Below are 17887 nucleotides of genomic sequence, written 5' to 3'. Positions count from 1 at the left end.
TTTGAGATATGTTACTCATTTGATAAATGTCATATTCATATAAAACCTTTCCATTACCACTTCATTTCTAACATAATGTTCTAAATGTATAGGGACATGCTAAGATAAATTGATGCTTTAAGATTTTTCTTTGAATAATTCAAAGTTGCGCGCCAAATTCTTTACAGCTTAGTTCTCTCTTTAACAGAAGCCACTGTTAAACAGCTTGTATCTTAACAGTTCTGTTAGACACTGTAACATTTTAGTGATGTTGAAACGCCTATGATGACCATTCCACCAAACATCGATGTTTCCAAAGGTCTCTACGATGTCTTATCGATATTTCGCCACCGCCACCTCTAGAGCGCAGCCAACTTCACTCGCCTTGTTCTTTTTTCCGGTTGACTTTAACGAGAAAGGTTGTGCCCGAATTCTTTTCAAGTGAACTTTATTTTTTTTATGTTTCGAATGGGTGAAATTAAATGAAAGAGCCCCCGCCAGGCGGCGAATGACAGAATGGGCAGGCTGCAAGCACGAGCAGAGTGATTTTCACGGGCCAAAACCCGGCTGGCAGTTTTTTGTTGTGCCCCTGCAAGTGTGTGCGTGCGAGAGACCTAGTGTGTTCGTGTGTGTGTGTGTGAGAGAGTCGAAGAACTCGCGACAACGTGTTTTTGGCAAAGTTTTAATAGATTTCCCATTGTTTTGCTCGTTTTCCCCCCGCAGATGCCAGGCGTCACAGTGAAGGATATTGACCAGCACGCGGTTACCAAGGCGGTCGCCGTCTTCTTGAAGAAGTGAGTATGGTCAAAGGGTTAACAATCCAGCCACATAACCTCACAACCCCCTATTTGTTTATCCGCAGGACTGGCAAGTTGAAGGTGCCCGACCAGATGGACATCGTTAAGACCGCCAAATTCAAGGAGCTGGCGCCCTACGATCCCGACTGGTTCTACGTCCGCTGCGCCTCGATCCTGCGCCATCTGTACCACCGCAGTCCCGCTGGTGTTGGCTCCATCACCAAGATCTACGGCGGACGCAAGCGCAACGGCGTCCACCCCTCGCACTTCTGCCGCGCCGCCGACGGTGCTGCCCGCAAGGCGCTCCAGGCCCTGGAGCACGCCCGCCTGGTCGAGAAGCACCCGGACGGTGGCCGCAAACTGAGCTCCATCGGACAGCGGGATCTGGACCGGATCGCCAACCAGATCGTGGTCAAGCAGCGCGATGCCGCCAAGCAGACTGGGCCCCTTGTTATTTCCAAGTAATCACGCAGCGCGGCGCCCTTTCGAATTCTAAAATCGCATTTTTAGACTTCACATTGTAAGCGCTTTTTGTTTGCACGACAGAGATGAGATGAAATAAAACCAACCACAATTTGTAAAAGTCTACGAAACAAGCGTTCCGATGTTCTCTAAGTTTTAATATTGCCTGCCATGAGGGGAGTAACTATCACCTGGAGTTAAGGAGCTATTGTTAATACCATCGATGTGATCATTCACCTCAAGATTAACCAATATATCTTTGATCTTGCTTAGCAATGAAAACAAACTAGCGTTTTGGCTGAACTTTTAATGTCTGGACTGGACAATGATCACTATTGTTTCTCAAGTTTAAGGAATTATGCATTTATAAGGTACTTTACTAGCAAGCTAATGCGCCAGGGTAGTGTCTTGTTAAAGGGCCTTTTTCTAAAGGAAAAGTATTGCTACTCATGGGGATATAGTTGGAAATTTGATTAGATATTCATCAAGAAAACAATCCTAGTGAACTAATATTAATATGGGCCTAATTAAAAGAGGAACACCTACATATATCTCTTTTTCCAATTGAAGTCAATTCCAACAACTTTCCATAGGGCCTGTTAAACTTTAATATTCGATATTATAATTTTTATAAAGTTATGTCTTAAGCTAGCTTTCTTTATTCTTATACTCATCTGGAAAAAGAGTGCTATAGATGCCGAATTTATATAACCTACTCAATAGTTAGTTTTTTTTTACTAAAAAATCTTAGTACGCCCCCAAACATTTTTATATTTCGTAAAATATGTCCTCGTTTTCCAGTTAACTAAGAAAAGGAGATGTTTTTAAGATCTACTTTTTAGCTAACCATGTCAGATCTGGATTTGTTAGTACCATCTAAGCATCACTTATGATTCCTTCAAAAACTACGATGCCCAAAAGTTGTTAAAAAAAAAAACAATATAAAGAAGCTAAGTATTGCCTTAAAACCCCATGTTTGTACACTTGCATTGGGTATTATTATTATGTTAAGAAGGGAAGGAGGGGGTTCCGATCCCATAAAGTATATATCCTTAAACAGCTCCAAAAACCCATATGATATTGCCATGTCAGTCCTGTCTTTACGCAAACTAGACTCAGTTATATGCTGTTTGAATAGAAACTTCCAAAAGTTGCTTGCTCCATTCCAGGTAGTACACATTTAAGTCGGACGGGCTTGATTGGATATCTATTATATTTCGTGGTATTCTCTTCTACTCTATAGTAGCTAAATGAAACAGATTTTCATATAATTTAATTCGTAGTTCTGAAATCTTATAGATATGTTATACCACAATATTTTTAAAATTTCAGAATTACGAATTTAATTAAATGAAAATCAGAGGACCGTTTCATTTAGCTCCTATAGGAACGATGGCAAAATGAATACGAAATTATAAGGAATCAAATTATTGTTTTTTTTTTAATTGTTGAATAAGAAAATACAATTTAAAATATCGGACAATATAAATTCACTGCCATAGGAAAGATCGGAAAAGTATAAGGAAATATGATTTGAATACAAAGCTTGCTTGCCAAACTAGCTTCCATTTTAAATATTTCAAAAACGTATTAAAAGGTTACATCTTTATATTTGATTGTATCATATAATACGATATTATCATGTTTTGAAAACTAACAATGCAATTTCAGTTAATTCAAAGGGTCCAAAAACCATATTTCAACTTAAATCATATTTTATAAAATATATTTTATATGACAGCACCCTTTCGATTGCTAATATTTTTAGTATGACTGTGTGAGGTTATAATTGTCTCGAAATTCATGTGATATAAAGTTGGAGATGTTTTTCTGTCCTTGTAAGCTTCAGGTAACATGTGATATTATTATACCCGACGAAAGTACCCAACTTTGTCTTGGGATACAGCTGGCGATATATGAGAGGCGAGTACAAGTTTATTGGCTTTGTAGGGTATAATTTATTTAAGAATTCTTGTGTTTTTCTGACGGTGTACAAGCGCATGAATGTTTCTGAGCCTTAAGACTAGACACTACGGCTAACGATTGGGGTGCTTGAGGGTATTTCGATCCGAGGCGGGTGCTAGACCCTGTCCAGAGCCTCCACCATGACGATGCTGTTGCCGCGGATTACCTGGTAAAGCGGGAAAGTTAATTAAAAGTAATGAGGAGCTCAAGGACTACCGTCTTACCACCATTCCGATGTTGTTCTTCGTGTTGTCCTTGCACTCCTCCACCGTGTCGTCCAGGACCACATTCATGAAGGGATCGAAGCCCCGCAAAATGCCGGTGACGGCGCGTCCACCGTTCAGTTTCAGCATCATGCGCTTGTCCATGTACCTGCAAATATAATTCGGTTATATGCATAAGAAGCCAATCTATAAGCCCCTTACTGCACTTACTTTTTCAGCTCTGGAGGATGGGCCTTCGACATTTTGTGTTAATTTGTAATTTGCTAAAAACGCGAAAACCAAGTAAAAATGCGGCCGCAGAGTAGAGATGACACTATCTTTCTAGCGGTGGTGTGGCTTGTGCCGATACTATCGCATCAATCTGGTTATACTTTTAAGGCGGGACATGAGTTTTTCACAATTCCCCGTTTTCCAACACTTTTTTTTTGGCACGCACTGACATATATATTTATTTTTGTTAATTGGACAATAAAATTACAAAATAAACTAGTCAAATATAAAACATTATTTAAATACCATTTGTTAAATAAAAATTATGGGGTTTGTTTGACAGATTTAGTTTAGAATGGTGATTTTGCTAAGCTTGAAAATGTAACAGATTGGAAATGCAATTTAAGGCTTCTTTAGGCAGGTGATGGAACCGCATTAAAAAAACATAAAATGTACATGCACTAAAATCTGTTGGGAACTATGTAATAAAAAATAAAACCTAATAAATTTTATTTACAAATTTTAAATATACAAATTGAAAACAACTTATTTGTGTATCAAAAAAGTCTAAAAATACCCTTGATTTAATACATACCATTTGATGATTCATTTTATAGATCACTAATATTTATACATGTTTGTAATACAAAAGTACAAAACATTTGAATTCACTTTTATAATATAACATTTAATTTATTGTTACCTATTTATCAACTAGTACTATACAAAATTAAAAATACGTATTCAATGCAAATATCTTTTAACCCAAATGGTGTATTTCAAATATGTTGGTTTCTATGACAATCAAACAATGGAATTAAATTATATTCCATATATTACAAATAATAATCGTCACGATCCCTGGTTAGGGGAATACCCCAAACCCCTGCCATCTGGTGTGACCGTGCGCCCGCAGGTATTCGGACGGCACGCGGTCACTCTAAGCAGACCCGTATAAAGTTCCCTCCCCCCTGGCCAACGAGAGTACTCTTGTAAAAAACGCGAAGAAAGGTGGCTTGAAACCAGAGCGCAATAATATTTATTTTTTTTTTACACCGCGCGCAGTGTTTACGACTGAAAACTGAGGCGAAAAACTGTCGGTGGGACTATCACGAAATTATATGTATTTTCCCACAACGACGAGCATGCTGAAATTGTGATATACGCATACATAATGCGCTGACAACTCTTATTTTTGGAGGCGTCTATAGAAAAATTCGAACCAAACCGTGTGTGTTTATTTTATGCGATTCGAATTGTTTGTTTGCTTAACTTACGTGAAACGGAGGTGAAATCTCGCATTTTCCATTTTCCCCCCCATTTGTTTACTGGCTGGCCTGAAAGAGAGGAAAAGTGAAAAGTGTTATCCGACGAGGCGAAACGGAAGGCGAAAAAACCAAAACGATCTAGAGATATGTGTACATAGCACATAAATTGCAGATTGAGGCCAAGACAAGGCAAGAAGAAGACGACGACGACGACGACGGCGAAGAACCTGAAAACTAGAGATCTTGACGAGGTAGCAGCCAGTCCAACCAGCCAGATGTATAGCCTGCCCAGGAATGCTGGCCTACTTACGAGCGCGATCCTGCTGCTGCTGATGATGGGCTCCCTGTGCTGGGCCATTGAGGAATCCTCTCCAGCTTCTGCTCCTCCCCCAGCTGCCCGCCCATCGCCTCCGCCCACAGTGAAGCTCAACAAGTGCTGCCACTCGGGGGAGTACCTCAATGAGACGAGCGGCGCCTGCATTGCCGGCAGCGAAGCCCTGTGGCTGCCCATGGTCTACCTGGTGCAGCAGCAGCGCTTCTTCGAGCCCCACGGCGCCAGTCCGCGCTTCCTCAAGTTCCTGCCCAACATCAGGCCCTCCTGCCGCAGCGATCAAACCACTGAGCTCTTCCGCAGCCGCGGCGCCAACGTTATGCTCTTCCCCAATGGCACTTTGTATGTGCGAGAGCGAGGACTGTTGGTCCAGCCGGTGGACTACTGTGTCGACTGGGAGGTGGCCCTGGTGTGCCTGAACAGTCCGCCAGCCGACGCGCTAGAGGCTCCCTCGGCCGCGCAGAAGGATGCTCCGGCCAATCTGCGCCTGAGCAAGTGCTGCGGCCGCTGGGGCAGCTACAACACTCAGCTACAAAACTGCGAACTGCAGTCCAACGGCCAAAAGCCCAACGATGGACTCCTGCGACTCGCGCCACAGCTTCCCGAGGGCAGCTACATGACCAGCTACGGCCTGCCCGTCTGCGCCCGATCAGGGGGCTACTCCATAGCCGGGGACTGGCGTGATGCCAGGCTGGATCGGATCACGGGCGGTCTCCAGTTGCCGCACAAGAACCTCAGCGCCGAACAGTACTGCCTGGAGCACACGGAGCGCAAGGGCGAGGTCAAGATCATAGCCTGCCAGCATTTGTTTAGGGCCGAGGGAGATGGCTCACTGGAGGGATCCACCGAAGACGTTGTCGAGGCTGTCAGTGGACAGAACCTGCAGAAGGCCGTCCTCACCGGCGGTATACTCGTGTCCATCGTCTTTTTAGCCGCCACTTTGGCGGCCGGCTTCCTGCTGCCCACTGCGCATCATGCCCTCCACTGGCGGTGCCAAATTTGCTATGTCACCTGCCTGTTGATCGGCAAAATCCTGTTGGCCATCGAGGAGCTGAGCTCCTCACTGCAGCCGGGAACTTTGACCTGCCATACGCTGGCCATCATGATGCAGTTCTTCTTTCTGGCCGCCTTTTTCTGGCTGAACACCATGTGCTTCAATATCTGGTGGACCTTCCGGGACTTTCGACCCAGCTCGCTGGAGCGCAACCAGGAGACGCTGCGGCGGTTCCTGTATTCCCTGTACGCCTGGGGCGGACCGATGCTCATCACCTTTGCGGCCGCCTGTGTGGATCAGCTGCCAGAGACGACGCTACTCCAGCCGGGCTTTGGCCAGCTGTACTGCTGGTTCGACAATCGCAACCTGTCCATCTTCGCCTACTTTTACGGACCCATTGGCCTGCTGCTGTGCGCCAATATAGCGCTCTTCGTATCCACAACCCATCAGCTGACATGCGGCCTGTGGAAGCGGGAGGATGTGAAGTCATCCTCGGAGAAGTCTGCGCTGGGCAGGGTCTGCCTGAAGCTGGTGGTCGTGATGGGCGTCACCTGGATAGCGGACATTCTGTCCTGGCTGGTGGGTGGACCCCACGGCGTATGGTTCTTCACCGACCTGATCAACGCCCTGCAGGGCGTGTTCATCTTCATCGTGGTGGGCTGTCAGCCGCAAGTGTGGACCGCCTGCCGCAGGATCTTCTGCCCGAGGTTGCGACACGACATCACCAACACGACGAACGGAGTCCAGCACTCGAGCAGCTCGCAGGGATTGCCATCGATGGCCGGCGGCACGGAGATCACCCAAAACACCACCATGCCCAGCAGTCCGGCCGCGGACAGTGGACTGGAGGAGGACATACCGGAGAAGACCCACAATCCCCCCGTGCCCGTCGTCAAAATGGAGACTGTTTGCTAAACGTAAGTTGAACACCCGATAGTCAGCGTAGTGCTGGCGAGATAACCCTATTTGCCAGGGCAAACAAAGCGCTCGCTGTGCCCCCCGTCCGAGTTTACAAAGTGGCTTACAACATGTGGCTTTAAGCACACACTCGCTGATAGACTTATCGGCTTTAATGGGCTCCAGGGCCGACCAGGAATGCAAAGTATTTTCAATGAGTTGGTCGCTTGTTCGTTCGCCGGTTATGCCATGCATCGCAGCCGGTTCGATTCTACAAAGTACACGTACAGGTGGGGCCAATGTAATAGCGGTAGTTCCATCGGATGTCGTTTAAAGTGGTTCTTTTTCATAGATTTTAAAACTTTTTGTTATGTAATCGTAGGGTTTAGATATATTTCTTTTAAATCTCCAACAAAATTAGTTTGAGGAAATATGAATTGAAGTCTAGTCCATCATTTTTGAGATCCTAAAAACAAAAATCATTTTGTATTATTAAAGAAAATCTGTTTTAGTACAATTTATAATAAGTTAACGGATCATATTTATAAAGAGAACCATTAGAATTGGTTTCAAAAATAAGTATTTAGATTTCATTAGTTGGTTAACTGGAATAATTTGATCTTCAGATATTTTAATACAATATGTACTAGACCTTGAATTGGTTCTAAAAATAATTTATTTGGATTTAACTAGTTACTTGAAATAATATTATTTGGTAGCTACTATCAGGTCTCAAAGAATTCCATATTCTCGCCTATAATAACCCGAAAATTAACCAGAATCTGTGAATAATTGAAAAGATCAACACTTCAGCTGGATTTTCCGGTACATAACTAAGAGTGTAGATAATGTGGTTATCACATATGCCAGCGAAGATTATACTATGTTATTTATTCTCTTTAATTTGAGATTCATGTGATAATTACTCAGTCTACAGATTTAACCCAAATACCAATGATGCATTTAAAAAACTTGAAAACAAATTGAAAACTCTGGGTATGTCAGGGAAATATTTGTGTGTTTACGCTGACAACTTTTATGAACCTACCACCGTTTCGAAGAGAAAAAAACTCGTTTTGCTATCTAGGGGTTTGTAGGGGAAAATCATGAAAAATGTTGGAGTATTGTTTAATTCGTTTAGTTCCCCTTGGAACGTGTCCTTTCGAAAATACCCCTTAAATCGGTAATCACCCCCCTTTGCGAACGTATTTTATCCAGATGCAATTTCAGGGTTTGAGATTTCCTAGCTACCTGGGGCGATTTTCCAACCAGGCGCCGGGTGAAAAGTCCAGCACGTTTTTCTTTTCTTCTATTTTTTTTTATTTCGCAGTGTCCCTTGTTTTATGGCTTTGGGAAAATTCATGTAGGGCTCACCCGCCGATTGGTCGGCCAGTTCCATTTGCATGACCATTGCCCGTTTCCATTTCCATTGCCATTTCCCAAATTCTGTTTACAACATGCGCCAAGTTTACGATTTCGCGTGCAGCACTTGAGTTCGAGTATGTCCATAAAGAGGAAAATGTTGCCGCTGTGCCGTTATGTTTTTCATCGGAAAACTCTGACGCCGGGTCGGCTGATTTCCTGTCGATTTCCACATGGCCATAAAGTAATCAGCGCAACCCTTGACACACACGCAAGCGCAGATAGGAGATAGAAATGGAAAACCGGAACGGAATGGGACCGGATCGTTGCGTTAACGTATCTCAGTGGTAATTTCGGGACCGAAAGGGAAAATTGAGTTTAAATTGGACTCACCGGCGACGACGACGAACGACGATAAGCGTAGCGATCCGTCTTGTTTGCCTTTCTGTTTAGTTTTCTGTTACTTGTTACTTTGGTTGCCCCTCAAGTGGTTTTTACACATCCAAAATGATCAACACAAACTACATACAGTCGGTCATCGAGACTGGCAAACAAATAAAGCCAGCACTACCTAAACAAATCTTAGCTCAGAGCTATAAAGGAAGCCCAGTTCTGGAAATCGGATATCAACCTGTAAAACTAAATATCATTATCACACGTTTCAAGTTCTTTTTAGGTAGGTGTAAGATCTTTTTTAAATAGTTTTTTTTTTCATCTAAGATGGTGATATTATTTGATCGAAACAATTTTCAATCAATTTAGTTTTGTTCTTATAAATGTATTTATATTTTATATTTTACCTGTAAAACTTAAAATCATTATCACACGTTATAAGTTCTCTTTAGGGAGGGTTTACAACTTTTTTCGAAAAACTTAAGATGGTGAGTCTTCTAAGCGGTATTACATAATCGAAACAATTTTAAATGATTTTAGCTTTGTTTTTATAGAGGTATATATATTTATATTTTACCTGTAAGACTAAATATAATTATACGACACGTTTTAAATTATCCTGAGGAAAGGTTAGAACATTTGTATTGAACTTTTTTATTAACTTCAGAAGGGGGCTACACCCAAGTGATATTAACTTTAGAAAGCAATATGATCGAAACAATTTTAAATGATTTTAGTTTTGTTCCCTTATATGTATTTTTATATTACATTTTTAAGTAAAACATCCCTAATATTTTTGATACAAAGGTACATTAGATTTCATAGGTTTGTTGATATAAATGCAATTATGTGTCCCTTTTGAGTGTGACAGCTGGTCACAAAGTACCAGGTATTGTTGTACGACTGTATTTCTTTGCCCTCGTGTTTTTTGTTTGTTACTTTTATTTTTGGGCCCTGATCGCGTCATTTATTATTATTTTTTTTGGATCCGCGTCCGTCAGGGTAAACAGATGACTGTGTGTCCGAAGCTGAGGTTTTGCCCAACGAAAGAGAAAACAAAACAAACACTGGGTTTTCGGCCCATGGGCCCATTCCGGGGATTATGCAACCGAGTTATTTGGCCTGGCCCCTGAAATTGTGGCTCGCACGCAATAAGACTCAAAACCAGTTGCCTTAAAACTGTGACCTGCATGTGAGAGGTGCGTGTGTTGCAACAGAAAATGCATATGAAAATGCAACTGCAACTGCAGCTGCTGTGCCATTTGTGTTCATCTGCATAATCCCAGAGCAGCGTGTCCCCGTCACGCTCATCACAACACGACGGTGCAAAAATGGAGATGCAGGGTGTGCTCCTCGTTTGTCAACCAAATTGCACGGGTGCACAATGGCACAGGAAAACGTACGAAAAATACACAGCAATTCATTTATTTATTGTATCAATGGAAATCGACGTGTCATATTTTAAGGAAGGATCATTGCACTTGATCATTAACGTCGAAAATATAAACTCACCTAGCTAGAACCAGTTGGGAATTATAGTGTCCCAGAATCAGTACCCTCTAAAAAAATAGGAAAACGATCGATTTAAACCGATTTTCTAAATAGGATGTTTCAAAAAAAAATCGAATCCAACTTATTTCGATTGAGTGATATTTCTCATACTTAACATTTTATCTTAAACATTTTTAGGGACATTTTAGTTTGCCAATTATAATCGAAATCGAAAGTTCCCCTAAAATTACTTCTCGGATCACCAAAAATCACTTTCTTCAACTAATAATTTCCCTAATTATCTTGAGTGGGTCGGTATTCATAATGATCAAATATCGTAAAACTACATATAAATGTACTCCAGCTTGTTATGAAAACTAATAGCTTGGCTACGCTTGGATTCCACTTTTTATCCCCGTCAGCACTTAGTAGATTCGTTGTTCTATTAACCAATTAGCCAATATTACATTTAAATTTGATGCCCAGCATTTACTTGTTTGACATGATTAAGAGAAATTCTATATTAATATAATAATAATTCTGGTAATCATAGAGCTATGTTCATTGTTGACAAAATTCCGATTAGCTTAAATTTTTTTATAAACGCAGATAATTCTCAGTTACTGTCGAACGTGACTTACCCTGAAATTAAACCGTTAAAAGCGAAACATGAGCTGATGCGTTCTGAGTTATCTAATCTGCTGAAAGAGGTCAACACTTTGCAGTTTCTTTCTGGGTTAGCTTTTATCTGGCTAGTTTTTCATTGACATTTTAACGTTTAACCCACTTGACAGCCTAATGAATTCCTTCCTGCTAAATTTTCCACAAATTAGCACAAATTTCGTTGTAAGAATGCTAAATGTCCATCTCCAGACGCAATCGCAACCGCACACGCACATGTGCTCTGCGTTAATTTGAGTTTAGCGGCAATTTTTAATTTGAACGTTCTGCAGTTTTTCATTTTATAATTGCACTGTGGCCCATTTACATTTTACGCAGGGCATTATTTTTTTAATTTGTGCCTGCATCGTCGGTCGTCATCTGATTCCTTGTCGGAGGAGAAAAAAGGGAAGGGGAGTGTATTGTTGTCATGCAGTAACAATTGCGGTTGATATTATAGCTCTGAAATATTACAGGAATAAAAGAAATTCTTCATCGATTTAAATTAAATGTCTATGCTATTTTTCATTCACTTTTTGTGCTAGCTACTTTATTTTCTAAGTCTTATAAACATTATATCATAAACATAACATTACGATCTGCAAATGCTAAGATTTCCATTGACCAGTAGTTTCACACATCAAATCATATCGCATTTAGCATCTCTTACCAAGAATTGAAAAACAAAATAAATCTCGGAAATTCTGATTACGCCTTGCTGTTATTTCTCGAAAGATTATGAGCAATCCGCAGATGTTCCAGCCAAGAACAACATTTTATCTTGGGGCCTCATTATCCATGCCTCTTTTGATTTTCTCTGTTGGGATAGTACATTTTTGTTTTCGATTTATGACACACGATTACTATTTTTAACAAAGAATATAATATTCTTAAATTAGAATTAAATAATGTTACAAACATGAGTTAATCTATTCCCATCTATATGTTAAGTTTATTGTGAAAACTAAAATGCTAGAAAAGTGCATTAAAATCGTTTTCTTCAATGAAGCCGAAGTATCAAATTACTAGTGCCCTTTCCAACACTGCCGTCTGGTGCTAATATTTTGAGCGCACTGTACTTGTGCGTATGCACAACGCATATCATATAAAAAAGTTGTACTTATTTGTGCCTCTTCTTTCGTTTTTTTGCAGACAACTGAGACGCGGAGCGACAATGCGAAAGTCAGGCCCCGGATACAAAAGTCCAGACCTCGAACGAGCGAAATAATGGCAATGGGCAGCTCAAGAAAAAAAAAAAAGAAAAACCAAAACGAACAAAAAGCTGGAGTTTCGCGGCGAGAGAGGCACACACTTGCGCAATCGCAACAAAAACTACAACAACAAAAGCCGAGCTGCTGACCAGCTAATTGCGTGCGCGTGTGTGTGTGTAAGCGTCTTGCGCGTGATTTTGAAATCGGCCAACAACCGCTGTGGAACAGAAAGTACTCAGTATACGCCAGTATTCAACTTCAATTTGAGCCAGCACAAAGAAACGTATTATTTTATTCATCATCATCATCATCACCATCATCATCAGCTCATCTTCATTGCTCGAAGCAGTAAAAGCAGAATAACGGTAGAGCAGTTCGGGTCACATTAACACGTTCTAATTGGACACTCTGGTCAGTGTTGCGAAATGCCTGAAACTGGAATGTGCAGCCAAACAGGAATTCACATTGGACAAAACAAAAGATTGCTATTGTTGCTGTTGCTTTGGCTCTTTCTTCAAAGCACTTCTAAGCAACAATTTACAAAAAAACAACAGAAAATCTGTATATGTATGTATGTGTTTGGCAACCACAAGGAATTCGCTGTTGAGGCACTTTTGTTGTTGTTTAGTTAAGATCGCTGCTCTGCTTTTTCCGACTCAAATCTCAAGTGTGAGAAAAACAGCCGACACACATGCACACTCATATCGGATGTTTAACATTTAAATTAGCTGATTCAGATTTGAATTCCCCGATTTCCATTCACTTGACACTGCTTGCATCCAGTTTTTGTATGTGTTTGACGTTTTCCATTGCCTAATCACTTTTTTTTTGGTTTTTTTTTTCTTTTTACTGAAATACTGGAATAACAATGCTGACTAGAACTATTTTTATGTTTGCCGCATGATCTTTTTCCTTGGAAAAAATGTTTAAAATGTTTTTTTTATGCCTAGAGTAAACAAACGAAATTTATTTACTCCAAGGCATAAACAGAAACAGAAACGCCACAAATTGATCATCAGAAGATCAACGATACTTATCGATCAAGGTTAAATGGTAAAAAAGAAAGCGCGCTTAATTAAACAATGATAAATCCGTATTGTATTCCCCCCCCCAAACGTATTTTATGTACTTTAGGTCTTTCAACCGCAGAAACTACAATGCAGTACAATTATTATTTCTCATTATTTTTATTTAATCAATTAATTATTTTTTTTAATAACCTAATATTAATTTATTGCTCGAGTTACGACGAGTTTACACGTTCAACGTGCGTGAGTAACATTTGTATTATGTAGTGTAACTTCCAAAGTGTTCAGGCCAAAAGTAATTCTCCCCGTACTAAAGAGCGGTCATACTGATGCTGGTAGGATTCGAATGTTTATATATATTTACTTGTACATAATCAACGAGGAAAGCGCTTTCTTCTCCTATGTAGTTTATACATTTCTCTTAATCCTAAGCAACGAATCGAAAATGAAATTATCGAATGACTGAGACAAAGGCAGCGAATACTTTACACCAACATAGATTGTAATTTTGATACTAACTATTGACTATTGTAAATAAACGTATTTTGTACACCACCCTATTGGCTAAGCTATTGATGTATATATATTGAATACCTTTAAATGTGAATGAAAAACATCGATTGTTAACCCAATTGTCCCAAACCGAAATCGAGTCCCATCCCTGTATCCTCACAACGAATATACCCTAAGTTCTAGCCCTTATATCGATGCTAAGTCCCTACGAAACACCAAACTGTTGTTAACTTAGCCTATAACTAAGAAAATATCGAAAAAGTCTGCAAAGCAACGCCTACGCCCTCGAAAGCGATTTTCGAACGACTTCCCGCGAGAGCAAGAGTATTTTAACGATAATTATCATATAATGTATGGCATTCGTAAGGAATATATCAATAATTCGCTTTTGGAGGCGTGTGCGTGCCCATTAATTTATGGCGCAGAGCGGGAACATTTTATAGATAAACATGCGGAACAAAAATTGTCTGAAATGGCAATTAAATGAAACCGAAACTGAAACTTGGCATTAATGTGCAGCTATATAGAATAGAAATAACAGTCCCCCCTGATATTCACACAATACACCCGCAATAGTATACACGAATGATGATGGCAATTGCCATTGACCAAACCACCACTAAACTATTTATATTTACCGTACAATAAAGCTTTTTGGCAAATATCAATGAAACTAAACAAACAAAGAACCAGCTAATAGCGAACGTCTTTCAATTGCCGCATTTGATGGGTGCTCCTGCGGGGCATGGCATTGTGGGGATGTGATGGTGACCCACTTCAGAGTCGGATTCGGATGCCTCCGAGTGGCTTAAACCTTTGTGGTCGTGGGACTGGAAACGCAATCTTCTATCGCCGCCATCAGCAGTTTGTCAACTCTTCCCCTTTTGTATGCAAATGATCCACGTGCACAGTGGGCCACACACGGAGGTTTGTGGAAAGCGATGACCTAGCTCTTAAATCAACTGGGGCAGGTTGTATTTTGTAATGCGACATTAATGAATTACTTGCAATTTGCAGAATACAAAAATAGCAAGAGCAATAATACACAAACAGATGTTGAGGCCAGATTTGCATCTAAATTTATAAACTCATGGACAATAGAATTTAATTTATGAAAACAAGCATTACATTTGTTATCCTTTATTGAATTTATCGCAGTAAGACAATTTTATTGCATACTCTGTGCCTATTGTACAATATATGTACCTTTTTACCCCACTGTGTTCAGGTGTGGTTTTCATTTACTGTTTGTGGAGCAATCAACCTTTAAGGCAGCGTTGAGTGTGCAAAAACCGGTTGCATATTTCAAATACGCCGGCATTCAATAACTCCGTCATCACGTCTGCGAATAGCAAAATAAATAAACGAAGTGTGATGAAAAAAAAAAATGGTTGAGCTTGCATATTGGCCATGTTACTGACCCAAAATTATGATTAAGTCAATTACCCACTGAATCACCATGGCTGAATTGTTGGGAAAATTTCGCATTTCGAATTTAAAATTAAATAAGCTGAGCCGATTGAAATTAACATTATTATTCTAAAGGAGAGGACCGTTTAATTTTTATAATCATACTAAATTAACGTTTTTTGAAATGTTTGTTCTGGGTTATTCAAAATCGGTCATTTCCTACTGAACAGAGCCAAGAAAATAATAACTATGTTTAAAATGTATACTTTTTATGGCAAACATTTATACTAGAAGGTGCATGAGGGTTTTAAGAGCGTTGCGTTGAAAAAACGCGCAAAAGTGTTGAAAAATGTCGCGGCAACCGGTTTAATTTAGCCGAGTCACCATCCCACTCTACACTTAGCGGGTACACTCTCCACATTTAGCGAGTGCACTGTCTTACTTCGCTAGTATATCGATATTTCGACTGTATTCGGTAAAAAAAATAAAAAATAGTGTGAAATAAATGATATATATATTTAAAGTACTTATATCGAATGATAATGATCGGAAACCATCGTTAAAAACAATAAATAGTTTTGTACATTTATTTTTTATGTATGAATGCTAATCCGATGCGCTTCTATTCGATATTCTTACTTCGCTAGTGTATCGATATGTCGACTGTTTATGGTATTCGGTAAAAGAAATAAAAACCTTATTTTAACAAATATTTTTGAGGTTATTTCGTTATAAAATACTGCGAAATAAATGTTATATATATTTAAAATATTCCTATCGATTGATAATGAACAGGAACCATCGTTATTCTTACATATTTATTTTTTTTAATGAATGTTAAGCCGATGCGCTTCTATTCGATAGTTCCGGAAACTCAAAATTTAGCAGTCCCTGGAATGTAAATCGCCCAGCCGATAGCCGATAGGCGGCGATAACCGAATCGAAGCCAGAACAAAAACATTCTCAATATCAACAACGTCGTTGTACTTTATTTTGTAAATTATTTCTATATTTTTTAAGTGAAGCCGCATGATCGGCGCTTCCCGAGGCTACAACGCAAGCAATGAACACATCAGGAGATCATGGTGAGTGGTTACCCACGGTATATAGGTTTGCACAGATGGCTGATCAATAGGAAACGCATTCTCTTGCTTTTTGCACATTTTCCAGAGATGACGCCCTTGGAGGTGGTCCATGAGTTCATCAGGGGCGTGGAAGATGGCACAGTGCGGCGCGACCTGGCCGAGGATTGCATACTTAACTTCTACAGCCGCAATGTGCGGGGCGCCAAGGACATAAGCGGATTTTTGAGGACCCAGGTGACACGACGCTACAAGCACGAGGGTTTCGACGAGGCCGCTTGTCCCAGTATCGGCGACGAAGTCCTCTTGCAGGAGCGCTTCGGCAGGTCCTTCGATCGGGAGCGACGTCGCATCTACGAGCAGAAGGAGCGCGACAAGACCACCACCAATTTGCATCTGCGTGCCGAGAGCGATGAAGAGTCGGGACCCCATGCGTTTCGCATGTCCCTGATCACGCCCCCTCGGCCCTCGAGCTACCCTATGGATAGCCTGAAATATGTGGAGGCCGTTGGACGGTTGAGAAAGCGTGACAATTGCTACGGCGGCATGGAGCTGGGCGAATCCTCCGCGGTCCATCTCACTTTGGGCTATCGAATGACCCAACTGGCCAGCAGTCGAGTGCGCGGCATCGAGATCTGTCTGGCCGTCTACGATCGGGGTCTAAGAGGCTCCCTCAACCGATCCACTCTAGAGGCTCCACCCACTGCTATATCCATTCAACGACGTGGCAATGCCCGCCATAATCCAAGCACAGACGACGAGGCCGACGACGCTCTATCGCCACCAACCAGTCGACGAGGCGTCCGTCGTACTTTATTCACAGAGGAGAACGCCGAGGATGAAGAAGAGGCACCCAATACCAACCCCGATGACGTTGCCTCTGCCGTTGCTGGGCTGGAGCAGGAGCAGCCAGCTCAGCAGGCAGAGGAAGCACCTCTTGAGGAGGCCAGCACTGACGTGAATTCCCCCAGACCATCGGAAGTCCCAAGTTGCAGCAGCAGCAGCACCAGCACCAGCACCAGCAGCTACACACCAAGGAAACGCCAACAGCCAACCAACGGCAACGAAGTGGCACCCAAACGCACGCCGGGACCGCAGCGCATGCGTTTCTAGACCCCGAGTCTAGAGAAGACAGATCCTTAAACAGTTTTAGTCCCTAGTTGCTTTCCAAATCTCTGTAGCACAATTCTCTTTTAGGCTTAAACGATATCCCACAAATTTCCGTAGTTATTTGAAGAAGACTGATTGCACCCGTTTTGGTCCCGCTTGCAGGGACTAGCGTCGCGCTAGGCTAATCCTGAATATGTATTGTATTTACATAACTTCCTGTATTTATTTGTGTATTAAAGTTCAATGTTAATTAGGGCGGTTTTTTTTTTTTAAACATTGGAAATGTAACCATGTGTAAGGAAATGTTTTTGTCCATTTAAGGCGTATATAGTTTATATATAAGAATGAATCTTAGAAGCTAGGAATCATTGATAATATTGCACTGCTATTTCCTTGTTTAGAAGAATTTCCTTAAATATTCCGATACTTAACACAGATTTATAAAGATTTTTGTGAAGAGAAATACCCCTTGAGGTGATTAAATAGTGTTTCATGTACTA

At 41.1% G+C, this 17887-nt stretch overlaps 4 protein-coding genes across 4 annotated transcripts; 3 read left to right on the top strand and 1 right to left on the bottom strand.

Moving 5' to 3' along the window:
• The first annotated feature begins 317 nt into the window (after positions 1-317).
• LOC119557901 (40S ribosomal protein S19a) lies at positions 318-1364 on the top strand. The gene is made up of 3 exons (XM_037870907.1): positions 318-398; positions 703-773; positions 842-1364. The coding sequence occupies exons 2-3, from the start codon at positions 703-705 to the stop codon at positions 1239-1241; spliced, it is 471 nt and encodes a 156-aa protein (XP_037726835.1). The 5' UTR covers positions 318-398; the 3' UTR covers positions 1242-1364.
• Positions 1365-3172: 1808 nt separating this feature from the next.
• Positions 3173-3773, bottom strand: LOC119556891 (probable small nuclear ribonucleoprotein G). The gene is made up of 3 exons (XM_037869371.1): positions 3638-3773; positions 3428-3575; positions 3173-3369 (listed from the first exon to the last, which is right to left on the bottom strand). The coding sequence occupies exons 1-3, from the start codon at positions 3667-3669 to the stop codon at positions 3319-3321; spliced, it is 231 nt and encodes a 76-aa protein (XP_037725299.1). The 5' UTR covers positions 3670-3773; the 3' UTR covers positions 3173-3318.
• An 846-nt stretch (positions 3774-4619) lies between these two features.
• Positions 4620-14460, top strand: LOC119556790 (probable G-protein coupled receptor Mth-like 1). The gene is made up of 2 exons (XM_037869226.1): positions 4620-7147; positions 12186-14460. Exon 1 carries the CDS (start codon positions 5181-5183, stop codon positions 7143-7145), a length of 1965 nt encoding a protein of 654 aa, XP_037725154.1. The 5' UTR covers positions 4620-5180; the 3' UTR covers positions 7146-7147; positions 12186-14460.
• A 1667-nt stretch (positions 14461-16127) lies between these two features.
• On the top strand, positions 16128-17637 carry LOC119556535 (cell cycle negative regulator roughex). Its single transcript, XM_037868815.1, has 2 exons — positions 16128-16280; positions 16366-17637. Exons 1-2 carry the CDS (start codon positions 16259-16261, stop codon positions 17388-17390), a joined length of 1047 nt encoding a protein of 348 aa, XP_037724743.1. The 5' UTR covers positions 16128-16258; the 3' UTR covers positions 17391-17637.
• The last annotated feature ends 250 nt before the right edge of the window (positions 17638-17887 follow it).

The sequence above is a fragment of the Drosophila subpulchrella genome, chromosome X (assembly GCF_014743375.2).
Source record: "Drosophila subpulchrella strain 33 F10 #4 breed RU33 chromosome X, RU_Dsub_v1.1 Primary Assembly, whole genome shotgun sequence".
Taxonomy (NCBI): domain Eukaryota; kingdom Metazoa; phylum Arthropoda; class Insecta; order Diptera; family Drosophilidae; genus Drosophila; species Drosophila subpulchrella.
This window is presented reverse-complemented; position numbering and strand designations above follow the sequence as displayed.